Below are 14786 nucleotides of genomic sequence, written 5' to 3'. Positions count from 1 at the left end.
GAAAACTGATCTGTCTGAACTTTATGCCAATGTTAAAATCCAGGTACTCATTACAAGCTGAAAATGAAGCTTTCACTGGTTCTCATTTGCTGCAGAATCATGTGGTTTTTAGATAAATTGAAATGACAGCTTATTTTCCTGTATACCTCTCTAATATTTTTTATAATGCATTTAAGAGACCAAAATATCTTTTTAAAGGCATCTATTTAAATGCTTTTTATACATGTGCACACACATATATATGAGAAAGAATTACATATACGCTTATGTTAAAAAAAAAATGCAGTTTGAGCAAAAATAGCTAGTCATTTTAGGTTTATGCTTTGCAGAAGAGAATATCATATCTGGTTTTGTCTTCCTGCATCACTATAGGTGCTAGTAAACGCTAGTCTTGAGCATTTTCCAGATGGTCATGAAACACTGACATGAGTTTGAAGGTTCCATGACATTCTGACAAATTTTTTCACTAGCCTGCACTAGTAAGTTGGTGACTACTAGCACACATGGTACAAGAAAATGGGTTATGTTCAGCATGCTTGAAACTTGATAAGCATCTGAGAGGAAATCACATCTTTTATAAGAATTTCCAGCAGATACTCCTTTTAAATGCCAATATCCACTAGTTCCTGAATATCATCAGGAGGCAAGATTTTTTCTGGACTTAGCGGCATAACTCATTTGTAGTGTGTATGGTGTTCAAATCTTATATTTATTGGTGGTAATGTGAAAGAGCTTGATTGGTGGTAATGTGAAAAAGCTTGACTGGACTGTTTTGCTTATTTGCTAATAGTTAATTATTTAATGTTTTACTTGTGAATAGTGATCTTTTCTCTGTTAGATTTATAAGTACTGGTTTCAAATATTTTTAAAATACACCTGCCTGGTAGGAGCAAATGCTAGATTTGTATTTAACAACTTGGTATCTGTTTAAAAAAAAAAACTCAAGGTATTTAAATAATTTAAAAAAAAAACGTTGTCAGAAGTGCAGCGTGACAATGTCAAGACAATTCAAGAAAATGACACTGCAATACAGAGTCCCTCTGCCTGATAATCAGTAGTCTTGTGTTTATAGGAAAATAAGTTTTAGGAGCAAGCGTGCTTCTGCTTGGTTGAAGTACCCTTTGTGTGATTAGCTTTTATAATATGTTGTCCCTTATTTTCAGTTACTTGGAGGAGTATAGAAATAAATCTTCATATTCAGAGGAAAAAAAATTACCAAGAACAGTAATGGGGAAAAGATATGCTCTCAAAATTCTGCAATGGCTACTAGGGTAAATGTTATTATTGTAAACGTATTTGTTAGCTACTTTCTTCCACTAGATTTTTGTTTGAGTATACTCAAACCTAGTCTGATTATTGGTTTGGTTTTTTTTCCCCACACAGTGATGGTTGTACATACTTTGTCGTAGGAGTTTTTAAAGTGATTTTTAAAAGACAGATTTTTAATGAAAAAAGTATGTGGGGGAACCACAAGCCAAACCATCTTTAACATGACTTGTCCTTTGGTTTACATTCTGAAATGTGCGTCCTGGGTTTCTCCTCAACTTATCTTGCTTTCTCAATTCATGTGTATACAGTTCTGTATTTTTCCCCTCTTTCCAAGGTCATCTTAAACCTCTCTGCCTTTTTCCCGAATCTTCCTTTTTGTTCAGTAAATCTTGACACAGTTTGTCTTTTATAAAAAGTCTTCAGCATTAAAACTGTCTTTGAGACCTGTTTCTTTATCTGAAACAGGTGGTGAGAAATTCATTAAAGAAGAATTCTTCTTTTAAAGTGGTTAGTATTTCTTGCACGAACAGAGATTTAAAGTCACTCTTAGCAGTTATTCTTGCTCTTTTCTGCTGTTCCTGATGGGAACAGTGCTCCCCTGCTCAAGAAGGGTGGTGGCATCCTGCCCTGACCAAGAGGAGGGACTAATATGTGAACTGCGATTCTGACTTTCTACTGAAAAAAAGAGAGATGGCAGACATAGTGAGAAAGTAATTCTGTTACTCTTCACAATAAACAGCCCTCTTTCAGAGAGGCTCAGAACTAACTAATTTTAAACTGTTCAACAACATGGTCAAGACGTAGGTTGTCAAAAGCATTCTGGATAGAGAGTATGGTGCAGATAATTGTTTCACAGGACTTACATAAAATTTGAAATGGCTTTGTAAAATCTGAGTATATTTGGGGAATATGTCATAGTTCTGTCAAGGATCGTGTATTTCTCTATAAACTCATTTCGTCAAAGTGCAAAACTTTAATTGCAAAGAACTTCACAGTTAAAGACTGTCATAGTAAGTAGTAAAGCAGAATATCGTACCAAATGGGCTACATGCTGTTGGGAAAACTTCTTTATGTGAAGTGGGAGGTGGTGCATTAACTATTTGCAGTCTAATGCTTATCTTGGACTGCCAGCTATGCACACAAAATGCTGAAAGTTTTCTGTAAGAGCTTTTAATGTCTGCAGATGATTTCTAGAATTGTGATGACTGTAAATTATAAAATTATTAAAGATCCAGCCCTGAGGCAGGTCGGGTACGTTTAGACCATCTCCTAAAGTAGCTGTTATATTCGTAAAGACTTCATATAATACAGTCTTTCCAAGCAAATAGTTGCCTGTGTTCATGTAATATTTTCACCTAATTTAAATCATCTTCACTGCAAGCAGCTGAAGTCTTTGAATTCTCCTTCCTAGGCTGTATTTCCTAAAAGTTGTATTTTTCTTGGAGAAAGTCCAGAGAAATCTTGGATCCATGTCTTGGAGGTGTAGTGTCCAAACTAGTTACGAGCTTCATTTTGCATGAGGAAAAATTAAGCATTGCTGTTAGTCTCAGAAATGACACTACACTTTTTTTGCAGCAGTATCACATCAGTGAGTCATTCAGTCTGTGGTTCACTTTAATCCCCAGATCAAATTTCAATAGTACTGAGGTTTACTGGGCTCAAAATTCTTTCAGCTAAATGCGGTTGGGTATCTGTAACTGTTTTATAGCATAGCTGTAAGTATTCTCGGATCAGTTCACTGGAAATGTGTTTAACCACACTTTCTCTTCTGTTTTTTTTCATAAAGGATGACTGTAGCTTATGACCCTTCAGCAGCTGTGAACTAGAAACAGTCATGTAAATGGGGTACATTCAGCTGTATAAACTCAAAAGATTCCTGTAACAGTTACCTAATAAATGAGTAATTTTCCTTTCTGTTCTTTGATAAACTTTTACAGTAATGCTTTAAGTTTTTGTCAGATCTAAAATTAAAACTTTCTGCTCTGGAAAACAACTTCTGCCCTTTGAGTTCTTTACCTTAAGTACTGCATTTTTGTAGTCAGGCAGTTGAATTTGTACAGCAGTAATTCCTAGTATTTTAATCTGCTTGCTGTTGCACTAAAAACTGTATAAATACTGGACAAAACCATGTATTTGAGAACCTCACAACTCTGTTTGGTGTTGTGGCCTATATGTTGAGAATCTCACAATAGATAATCCACAAAATTCAGCAACCTCACATTACGTATTCGGAGGGGTCCAAATCCAGTTACTTCAGGTCTTGAGAAGAATAGGGCTGTTACAGGAATTCATATCGACTGAAATAAGTTGATGGACTAATTGGATTTGAAAGAATGAAAGAGGCAATAAATAAAGGGTCCCAAGTTAAGAAGTAACCAGAAATGTTCCAAAGTCCTGTTTTGAAACATATCTATAATTGTTAAAAGCCTTAAGGGCTCATTAACAGTTAACACTTTATGCTTATTACTGAAACTGCTTCAAAAGAAGATATCAGCTATAAAAGTTTATGCAATATAGAGAATAGGCCATATAGTACGCCCATCCTTGTTTAGTCGTAGCAACTGTTTGAGAATTAATTCCTTCTCAGTAAATAGCTATATTCATAGGGATTTTCTTGTTTCATTCTGTTTCTATGGCTTGAAAAAACCATTGCATATATCCTGTGTATTACATACAACTTCCCTGAAGCTAGTTCTGTTTGAACCAAAGTGTATTCCTAGAAAAACGTTAGTTCTTGATTAGAAACTTTGTCCCATGAAGGAACAGACTACCAATTGTGTAGTTTTGTCAGTCAATTGTTTTCACCATGGAACTGCTGCCATTTGTAGCTTTTGTCTATTAGACTTGGCCCTGTATTAAATTTCTTATCCATTTGTACTATTTATGTGTGGATTAAAATCTTCCTGCCTGCCAGGTATTCTTTAAGTTAGTTGAATTATTAAGCTTTTTGCTTTAAAGAAAAAAAAAAGGTATTTCTAATTTTCATGTCAGTTTTTCTTGTGGTGGTCTTTCAAGTTGCTTTCCGCCTGCTTCTTTAAAATTGTGTGTACTTCAGCTGGCACAGTGTTACAGTAATAAACCACTGTAAAGCAGAGTTATTACCCCATTGTGTACATTCAGAGATTGTGTCTGCCATTTCATTGTAGAAATACATTCACTTTCCTATCAACTGTAATTCCAAGTCTACTAGAAGGCTTCTGTTTTTCATTCCCTGATGTATATAACAGTATGCATTTCAAAACAATCAAATATGTTTTTATGCCTAAATTCACAGACCGGTTCAGAATAAATGACACTTGCATTATTCTTGTTTTCCCATGACTTAGAAACATCGATAATAACTTCAAGCTTTCCAGTTATAAATGAAAAGGTGGAATAATTTAGGTATTAGAAAGTAATTTCTGGAGGGATGTATTAGATCTATACCTCTGTCACCACTTCTAGATGTGTGTGTATAAAATATATACGAATACAGATACACTTTTGGATCAAAAATTTAGATAGAGCTTTTGGTGCCTTTAATATATGTTGTTATCTTTCATTGTTCAGATTACTAGAATGTCATTGGTACAATAATATTGGAGTAGGATTCTGTTGGCTAAACATAGCATACATTGCCTTTTTAGATCTCCGATGATTTTCAGCCTGGTGTTTCAGCTTCTCTAAAAAGGAATAAATCTCCCATAGGCTCCTATAGTAGTATTTGCCAATCCTGTATGGATTTCTTGAGCCTTCTAGGGCATATGAGAAGGTGATAGCAATCAATCCTCATGTAACTGAATCATGTCCTGTATCTATTGTGGAAAATTAGCAGTGTTGTATTTATTGATTAAACTTGTTTTCTCAAATTTCAAAAGCTCACACTAAATTCACACTGGATTAGCGTTAATTATCCTCTTTTAATTGTATTAGGGTTCTGTATTTCCTCCCTTTCTCTCCTACCACCCAATCAATTTTGAATGGATCCTGCTGGTAAAGGGTAATTGGTAGAATCATAGAAATGTTGGTTGGAAGGGACCTCTCAGTTGGGGGGAATAAGAGGTTGGTTTTGGGAGGAGTGTTTGTTTTGGTTTTTTGAAACTTGAAAACCTTTGGTGATAGAAATTCCACAATCTTTCTGGGTAACCTGCTGTGCTGTATTATGCACAAAAGAATTTCCTCCACCTCCCAAACCATAATTTATGGCTGTTGTCCCTAGTTGTATGACCTGCCACTGCAAAGAGCTGTATGCTTCCACTTGTAGATTATATCTATCCCACAGATGTTTCTAGTATGAAATATGGTGTTAACTACTTGTTTAGATGTTTGGATAAGTAAATTTAAGTTTTACTGTTTTGTATAACCTGCAGCCTCATTCCTATCTATTTAGCTAATTCTTCTAGTTTTATTTTTAGGGTTGTTTTTTTTTCCATAAGAAACTAAAGAGGAGAAACAGTCAAATATTTATACATTGTTTTAATTCAGATACTGAACACAGAGTTGAACTTTTGCTGGATTATTTTTAATGCATTGTGTAAATAATGTGAGAAATGCTACAGCTGGGTTTTCAAATGCAAGAGCACCTAACATCAGTGTTCAGTGTGTAGATATTGCGATAAGTATTAGAGATGTATTGAATTCTGTGTGTCAGAATAGCTCCCTTCAGATAGATATAAAAAATCTGAATAAGAAGGCAGCCTTTTTGAAAGGTACTTACCTTACTGTAAATTATACCATTTATCAAACTGATTTCAGTATACAGACACGTCTAAAAAATAGTATGTGAATATGGAATAGGAGGGAAAAAAAGCCTCGTACATCTTAACAGCAATTGTTGCCTATAGCATTGAACCCTCATTTTAGGAAAGGCTATTTGAACAAATAACTCCAAACTGCTGACTCTATCAATGCCTTAGCAATACAAAAGAATGCGAGTGCTGAGGAGAATGAGTGTGTTGAAAAACTATGGCTCGGGTAGAAGCAAAATATAAAATTTGTTGTTTTCAAGTCAGATGGTTTCTATCCTAAAAAAAACCCAAAACCAAAACTTAATCAAAACTATTGCAGGAAATAATTAAAATGCTGCAACTTAGCTGGTTAAATCCATCAAATTATGTGGAGTACCATCTAGAATTGCAAAGATTATGAACTTGGTAGGACAGCATGTGTGGTCATAGAATCTTTTACTTGCTATAAATTGGACTAGATGAGAGAGAGGAAAAAGACCTGTGTGTGTTAAGTATGTGAATGAAAGTATCAATTTGAAGCAAAGGAAAAAGCAATTCTAGTTAAGATTAGCAAAGGTCTGCTAGGAGGCAGCAGTGCCAGTTTATGGGGCACTCAGTAGGCTTCAGCTGATGTGAAGAAGATGATTTAGTCACTCTTCAAGAATGATGGGTTTGAACTGGAACAGGTGCAGTGAGGAGATGCAGGAGGATCAGGGAATGGTGTATTTACTTCTTGAGATCTATAATTTGGGGCTTGTTTGAGGGGTCCTAGAGTAATGATTAAGAGAGGATATGTTTATTCAATATAAATGAATAAAATGGGTGGGTAAAGGAAAAAATGTCACCGCATTTAACAAATATTGGCAAAAACCTGCTACAGTTTACCTGGAGAGTCCATATAGTCTTGAATTTGAAAGGCTGCCAACATTCAGAATAGTCGGGTTTCAGACCTGTAGAAATGTAACTTGTGTCAGAATGGAGCCTACGTTTATAATGAGGTAGATGTAATTGCCTGCAGTGGTGTAGGACTGTATCTGTGGTCTTTTGACAAGATTTTCTGAGGCTTCTGCTTAGAGAAATCAACACTGTTGCAGTTTCACTCCTGAAATGAAGTGACCTTTTATACTGAAAAGTAATGAAGGTGGTAAGAGAAAGCAAGGTGCATCATGATACACATCTTATACATAACTTGTAAGATAGCTGAACCACTGTTGTTAAAATATATCCTGCCCTTTCTGTGTAACTATAAATATGATAGGGAAATGCAAAATACATATTAAAAAAACCAAACCCTTGAATAACTTTATACATGTGTTGTAAAGATGATTACACTTTTATATATTAACATTTTATGCTACATAAAACAACCAAAACCCAGAATCCTTAACTTCAGTAGCTATGTAACTTTTTTCCTTCCTTCCTTCCTTCCTTCAGATAACAGTGATCTAATTGCATGTACAGTCATAACAAAGGATGGGGGTCAAGTTCAAAGATTTCTGGCTGTGGATATTTACCAGATGAGTTTGGTTGAGCCAGATGTTGCCAGACTTGGCTGGGGAGTAGTTAAGTTTGCAGGACTTCTGCAGGTAAGAGAAGTTTTAATCTGGGTGGTTACTTTTTCTCAGCTGAAAATCTATGTTTATGTTGGATAAATAGTAATACCAATATTAGCTTATATATTGAAGCTCTGTACCGTGCTTACTTGTTTCTTCTGTTACTAGTCTTTTTTCTTGTTCCTGTCTTTTAACTATTTCTGGTTTTCTGAAGAAGTTTACATAGCTAACTAGAAGCACACTTAAAAATGAGGTAACTTCCCCAATATATGTTTTGGGCTGTGTTCATTTGAACACTGAAATCGTATACAATTAGGATTTGAGTCCCAAGCACTTTCCTTAAGTGGCACAGTAATGAACTCTCCTAGAGTTCTGATCTTCTTACACAGGTAGGGAAGGTGACAGGTTGTAACTTCAGAGTAATCTGTGCTTATCTAATTGATTTCAAAAGCTTTAAGAAGTGTCTCTCACTTGTCTCTTTCTTGCCTTAGCCAACACTGTATTTCCTGAAAATTCACTCTGCTCAAATAACTTAATTAAATTTTAAACTGACTTAATCTCTACGAGTACCAATTTCTGAAGAACTAAATCCAAGGTTGTACAACTTGCATAGTCCTTTTTTTTAACACAAACTGGTTTTTTAGGAGCTTTAGTGAAGCTTTCTTAGGGTTTTCTTTCAATGTTGATATTTAATCTATAGTTTAAAAATGCTAACATTTTCATTAGCTACTTGCCTTCTGTTTATTTTTAGGATATGCAGGTGACGGGAGTGGAGGATGACAGTAGAGCTCTGAACATAATAATTCATAAGCCTGCCTCAAGTCCTCATTCTAAGCCCTTCCCTATCCTTCAAGCTACATTTATTTTTTCTGATCACATTCGCTGCATTATTGCAAAACAACGTCTTGCAAAAGGCCGTATCCAAGCTCGGCGTATGAAAATGCAGAGAATAGCAGGTGAACGGTTATTTTGACATGATTCTGAGAAAGAAGACTTGTATGTCATAGCAAGTCACTTTGTAACATAAGGATATGTTAGAAAAATCTAAGAAGTGGTGTGCCACAGAAAACTGTAAACCAGTGTCTAGTTTCCAAGCAATAGATTTTATTGGAGTAAAATATGTGTTTTCATATTTAATGATAGACACATCAAAGAAAGGATAAAAAAGAAGGAATCCTGTCTTGTTACCACTAGCTGCCAATCATTTCACAAAACTCAGCATTTCTCTTTAAATGTGGTTCAGTGATTCAAAATTCAGTGCCCTATTTAGAAAGCAGATGTTCTACTGCCTTAGGACTAAATTGGAGCTCAGCTTGCCTGAGTCCCAAGTTGGATGGTGTCCTGATGATGTTGATGATAATGCTTAATGCTTGGATGTAGTGATGATGAGCAATCCAAAATGTTAAGTGGAGTATCAGCAGCTAGATTTCTGTGTTTGGAGGAAATGCATGCGAAGAGATGAAAGAAAGTTAATCTGAGTAAATAGCAAAGAGTGATTAAAATATTACTTGAATATTAAGTGAGTGAAGCATAAGTTGAAGCTTACCAGTAAACTGAATGAATTGATGAGTATAGAAGAGGAAATTCTGAAGTACAGGAAGGAAAATAGGTGGGCAAATTGAAAAGGACACCAGCTATCACAGTTACTTGGATTGTCCAAGAGCAATAATGAACTAATCGGAGTTGTGAAAAGCAAAGTCATAGCTGGTATTAAAATTATTGAGTTGCACAGAGAATTATTCTGATTATAAATGGCTTAAGATTTAGTGTCTTATGGTTCTGTAGGAAGCTAACTAAAAAGTTTTATGCTTTGAGTTTATAAAATAGATATGTCATACTTTTATGGCTTGCTTCATGTTAAAAAAAATTTAAAGCAACTTTGAGGTTAATACAGGTCTATTTCGATATTAAAATTTTAGGTTGAATGGTAACGCAAAGGCATTTTTGCCAGTTTAAAGCAGATTGTCTCTTTAAATGGCTTTCTGCGATGTTCAGCTGTAACTAATGAATGACTTTATTTGTACAGGGAAAAACAGAAGATTTTTTTTTTTAAAATAGCTCCTATGGTTTGTTTAATGCAAGGAGCTTACTGTAATGCTTTTTTTTTCTCCTCCACTGTATTCTGAGGCTTCCTTAGTGTGGATGTGGTGTGGACAGCAATGGTAGAAAAGGTTGCCAGAAATGTTGTCTCTCTTTTTTTTCCAGTGCAATTGTAACCATAATTAAGAGGTAAATGCAGGCAAGTTACGTTAAACAATCTGGTTTAGTCTTAAGATCCTGAGCAAACTATCCATTTTACTTTCACCTACTCTTCCTTCTATGTATTTTTGAGTAACATAAATTATCAATTGTGATTAAACATAGCTCTCCTGGATCTTCCTGTTCAGTCTTCAACTGAAGTTATGGGTTTTGGACATGGCTCTGCAGCTACAGCCCAACACCTTCCATTTAGATTTTATGATCAATCACGGCGTGGTAGCAGTGATCCTACAGTGCAACGCTCTGTTTTTGCATCTGTTGACAAAGTTCCAGGTAAGATTAGCATTCATTATTGAGCAATTTTTGCTTTGTGATTTGTGTCTGCAAAAGCTGAACTCTAAGTTGTATAAGCAATGAAAAGCTTATTGTGATATGTTTCTGAACACAACTCCAGGACGAGGCTTATGGAAAAATTTACTCCTAGAGAAACAAGTAATACCTGGGTGTGTATTCCAGGTACATTGTGAGCGATACATCCATAGCAATTTCTCCAAATTCACTGGAAGTGTCTTAATACTTTGCCTTCCTTTACAAATTTAGTTTAAATCATGTTTCACATACTCAGTATTTATGCAACACATCTGTGAGTTGTGCATAGTTCCTCCTTCAATTTGGTTATGATCATTTTCTTGCCAGTTTGTAAGAATAGCTGGGATACTGTGCACTGCTTCATTTACCTTAGAGCTAGCAAGACAGAAAAGGGCCACAGCTACTGCTAAAACATTAGGTTGGAACTGGGATTAAAGGAATAATTCTAAATTGAGCTCTTTGCTTTTTTTGTCTCCTTATCGTCTATTTCACAAATTGACTTTTCTGTAGAGTTTTTTTTCCAGAACTTTTTTTTCCTTTTGGATTGAGTAATTTTAAAGTTGAATCTCATACTGCTTGAAAGTACTTAATTTTGCTGTATTATACAAAAAGATGCAATTTTGTTATCACTAGCTGCCAATCATTTCACAAAACTCAAGATTTCTCTAAATGTGTTTCAGTGATTCAAAATTCAAATGCCCTACTTAGAAAGCAGATGTTCTACTGCCTTACGACTAAATTGGAGCTCAACTTGTCCGAGTCCTGAGTCTGGGGAACAGAAATTATAAAAAGCATTATATATTGGGAGATATCCTGACTTGTTCAAACAGTCTAATCACAAGTGAGTTAGCAGGTCATCCCAAAGTGGGGGGGTCTTCAACATATGGGGATCAACAGAGTGTGTGAAAATAATTTCTGAAGTTTTTCAGAACTGGAGTATTTTCACACTATGGGTTTTGTGCAAAAGCAAACTTTTTGTCAAGCCTGGACGTTTTATAGTGTCATTGAAAAACTTTTTTCTGATAATCTGGCAGAGGATTGACACAAGAGTTAAGTGCTCTGACTTTCTTGATCCGAAATCTGCTGAAAGCCAGAGCATGCTTACTTGCTTTTGTCTCAGCAATGATAAACTCATTTTGTTGTTAAATGAAAATATAAGCTTTAAGAAAGTCTTAACAATCGCTGGAAAACACAAGATGTTTTAAACAGCAAACAAAAATGTATTTGTCAGATATAATAGAACATGACTACTTAAGAAAAAGAAAAAAAAATTGTTAAAATAACATGCTTTTGAAACACCCAGTGGGGTTTTTTTTGTTTTGTTTCTTTTGCTCCATATTCCAGCTTCTCTTCTCAAATACAAACTACATTCTTACAAGACTGATGTTGTAAAGTGTTCTAACTCTTCCAAAGATACTCTTGTATTTCTCTTTATGTTGAGGTGAAATAACAGTCAAGTGTATGCCTTGGCATTTCTAATCTGTGACTGTCACAAGTGAATTGTGTCAACCAGACACATTGCAATATAAAAATAAGGGTGTTCATAAATACAAGCTAGTTATGTCAAATAAGTTTTTAATGTAGTATCTGTTTTGTACAAAGTTACCATATAATCATTCTCACCTGTAAAAGAAAAAATTACTAATTGTTTACTTCTACTAAATGTTCAGCATGTGTTTGCAGTGCTGCTGGACTTACTGGAGACACCTTTGTAGGCACTTATTTTAGTAGGATATGACTGAATGGCAATGTAACACTTTCACCAGTAACCTAAAGAATAAATTTCAGTTGTCTTTTGGCTCATAGCATGCTTCTGCACAAAATATTTTGCACAACATACATGGAATAACTATTGCTTACTTTCTGATTCAGTGTAGTCTTATGCAACGAATGCATAATTCTGGGTACTCATGGCTTCTCATCTTGACTAAATCAATTAAATTAAATATTGCAAAGTACGTCATTCTCAGGTTATTCAGTTCTGAGATGCTGGGTTCGAGAAACCAGGGATTTGAATTCCTTCCTTGCGCTTCTTTCCCAAATTGCATACTTCCAATGGATTTCCCTGTGCCACAGGTCCTCAATACTTTCTGAAATTGCATCTTAAAAGAGAAAGTGCATGAGTCATTGTATGTGAGGAGGGAAGGAACTAAAGTGAAGTTTTTTTTTTTTTTAAGGCATGTCAAAGACTGAAGCAGGGGGTTGCAGAGGAAGGAGAAAGGAACAAATGCAAGGTTATGTTAGGAAATAAGAGGATGCTACAATGTAAAGAATTTGAGGAAATATTAGACTAAAAGCCTGAAGAAGACTTATTTTAAAAGTGCTGTCAGACACTGTATAGACCTTTCTAGTCTTCAGACTGGAAGAAGTTTGACTTGTGAGAAGGTGAATCAAATCCAGTGCCAGCATTAGATTTGATTGATTAAAATTTTCTGAAGTTATCTCTGCAATAAAAAAAATGTAGTGCAGGCCTTCTATCTGAGTGTGTTTTTGTTCACTTTTGACTGAACCATTTTCCTTATCACATTAAGATCTGTGACCCATGAATTTATTGAATATATCAAAAACTGAAGAGTTTTGACATGTTTTGACTGTTTGTGCAAGCTCTAAGTTTTAAAACGTTTTGAATCCCTTAACCTCCACTTTCTTGTTCGTTGATCAGCATTTGTAGCATGTTTTCACTAAGATGCATTCAGATTTTCAGGCTTCCAAGGTGAAGGCGGGAGAGGGTGCATCCTCTGGGTCACTACACGAAATTAGCAGCACTTTGATGCAATATTTGCTCTTACCCTTTCTCAATTTGTTCATGTAGGTTAACTCTTTCAAGCTAAACTTCATTGTCCTGTTTTGCAGGCTTTGCTGTAGCGCAGTGTATAAATCAGCACAATCCCTCACCACTCTCATCACCATCACCTTCCAGTGGCAGTGGGAGTACAGGGCGCTGTGATTCAGTGACTGCAAGCTCAACATCCACTCCTTCTGCTGCACAGAGCCCATCAGGTATTAAATCATGATTTTCAGCCTAGGCACTAAGGGATGTAGAGTAGTTTATTGTAAAGTTAAGTTACTATGTTATTGGATTAAAAACAGTAGAACTTTATGGTTTTAGTTCACTTGATCATTCAACTAAACCAGTTAAAGTAAATTGTGGTGTAAATTCTAATGATCTCTTCAGCTTTCTGGACTTCTAATAAATACTTGGCATCTTTCAGCAGTGATTTTAAGTACTGGTGAAATAATGTCCTGCTTGTCTGACTTTTCTCCTAGCACATACAATTTAAAATGTTGTTGGTTGTTTTGGTTTTTTAAACTGAAGTATTACTTTGCATAAATTTATAATGTAAACTGTTAGCCTTTCACGTAGTGGATAAGTTTATCTCCACATGAAGCGTCTTTTTTGAACTGGGTGACATTTGCTTTTGTATGTTTTTCTGATACTCATGTTAATTTGTAACAATGGGCCAAATATGAAATATTTGAAAATAGTTATTTAGGATGCTAATATTGTAAAGCTTTTGCAATAACACTATTCTGGCTGAACACCACTAAATTTGAGGAGGCTGTTTCATTGGTGCAGAAGAAGCTGCCATATAAATAGCCTAACGGTATAACTTTCACAAATGTAGCTACCACATGTTTATGTTGGTCAGTATATTTAGTGGGTATGTTTATACTGGGACGACTTGTTGCATTAGAACGCCTTCATTCCTCCTTTTTGTGGTGCAGTATTTGTAGAGAATCTTGTAATGCTGTTTGTTCTGAGTGCAAATTATGTGTGAGGTAAAGCCTCAAGCTGGAGACTAAAGAAGTAAATCCTGAAGGGTGGGTACTGACATGCTTTCATGCTAGACCTGACCTACTCTACCTCATTTTGGTTATAAAACAATAGAGGTAACTTGATTCTCAAGACCTTTTCAAACAGCCCCCTCATTTTAACGGTCACTTCCAATGTTGATCGCTCCTTGAAATGGTTGTTCTTGTTCCCTCTTCTAAGATACACCATTTTGCCTTTATTTGGAAGCCTCATGTAGATCTACACTTTTTTGCAGTCCTACAGGAAATGATGCAGTCTCTGTTAGGCATTTATTGCTTTGCAGGTTTCACTGGACAGTGTCAGGAGATCAGTATATATTTTATGTCCAAAGTGACTATCCCTGCAAGAAATATTGCTGGAAAGGGTAAGCAAAGGCTGCTTATGAAGTTTCAAACTGAGGTCCTTCAAGTGCATGTAATCTGACTTCTATGAAAAACTGAGTAGATCCAGAGCACATAATTCCTCATGTAGCATAAAAAGATAGTGCTTTACTGAAGCGTAATCATAGACTGTGGTTAACAAAATTAAAATCTACTTACATGGTATGTTGGCATTTGTGTAACATAAAATTCTGTTTATTTTTCCTGCAATTTAAAAAGCCTGATGACAGGAGGCTGCTCATTGGTTTTTAAAAAAAAACAAACAAACAAAAAAAACAACCGAAAAAAACCCAAACAAACTCTTTCCTCCCCACCCCCCCCCCACAAAAAAAAATCCCACAAAAACAAACCAAAAAACAGAGGAAAGGTTTTTTTTAAATGCCTGGTTTCATACCAGTTAGGTTGCATGAAATGTCCACACTTAGTATGACCTTCGTGGTAGCTTAATCATAAAGTATGTTCAAAGTGCCATGTGTCATGCAGGAAAACAATCTTT

General features: G+C 35.4%; 1 protein-coding gene across 6 annotated transcripts in view; it reads left to right on the top strand.

Moving 5' to 3' along the window:
- The window catches only part of CLEC16A (C-type lectin domain containing 16A), an 84946-nt gene that overhangs the window by 56954 nt on the left and 13206 nt on the right, over positions 1 to 14786 (top strand). For all 6 annotated transcript variants that reach the window (XR_012996440.1, XM_076351456.1, XM_076351455.1 and 3 more), the window contains 4 exons: positions 7410 to 7561; positions 8280 to 8484; positions 9893 to 10060; positions 12950 to 13096. Coding sequence is in view for 5 of the 6 variants with exons in the window: in XM_076351456.1 (XP_076207571.1) it covers positions 7410 to 7561; positions 8280 to 8484; positions 9893 to 10060; positions 12950 to 13096 (672 nt within the window). In the remaining variant the exon portion in view is untranslated. The remainder of the gene's footprint in view (positions 1 to 7409; positions 7562 to 8279; positions 8485 to 9892; positions 10061 to 12949; positions 13097 to 14786) is intronic.

This window comes from Aptenodytes patagonicus, chromosome 13 (genome assembly GCF_965638725.1).
Source record: "Aptenodytes patagonicus chromosome 13, bAptPat1.pri.cur, whole genome shotgun sequence".
NCBI lineage: Eukaryota > Metazoa > Chordata > Aves > Sphenisciformes > Spheniscidae > Aptenodytes > Aptenodytes patagonicus.
The sequence above is the reverse complement of the archived record's forward strand: the minus strand, read 5'-3'. Positions and strand labels throughout refer to the sequence as shown.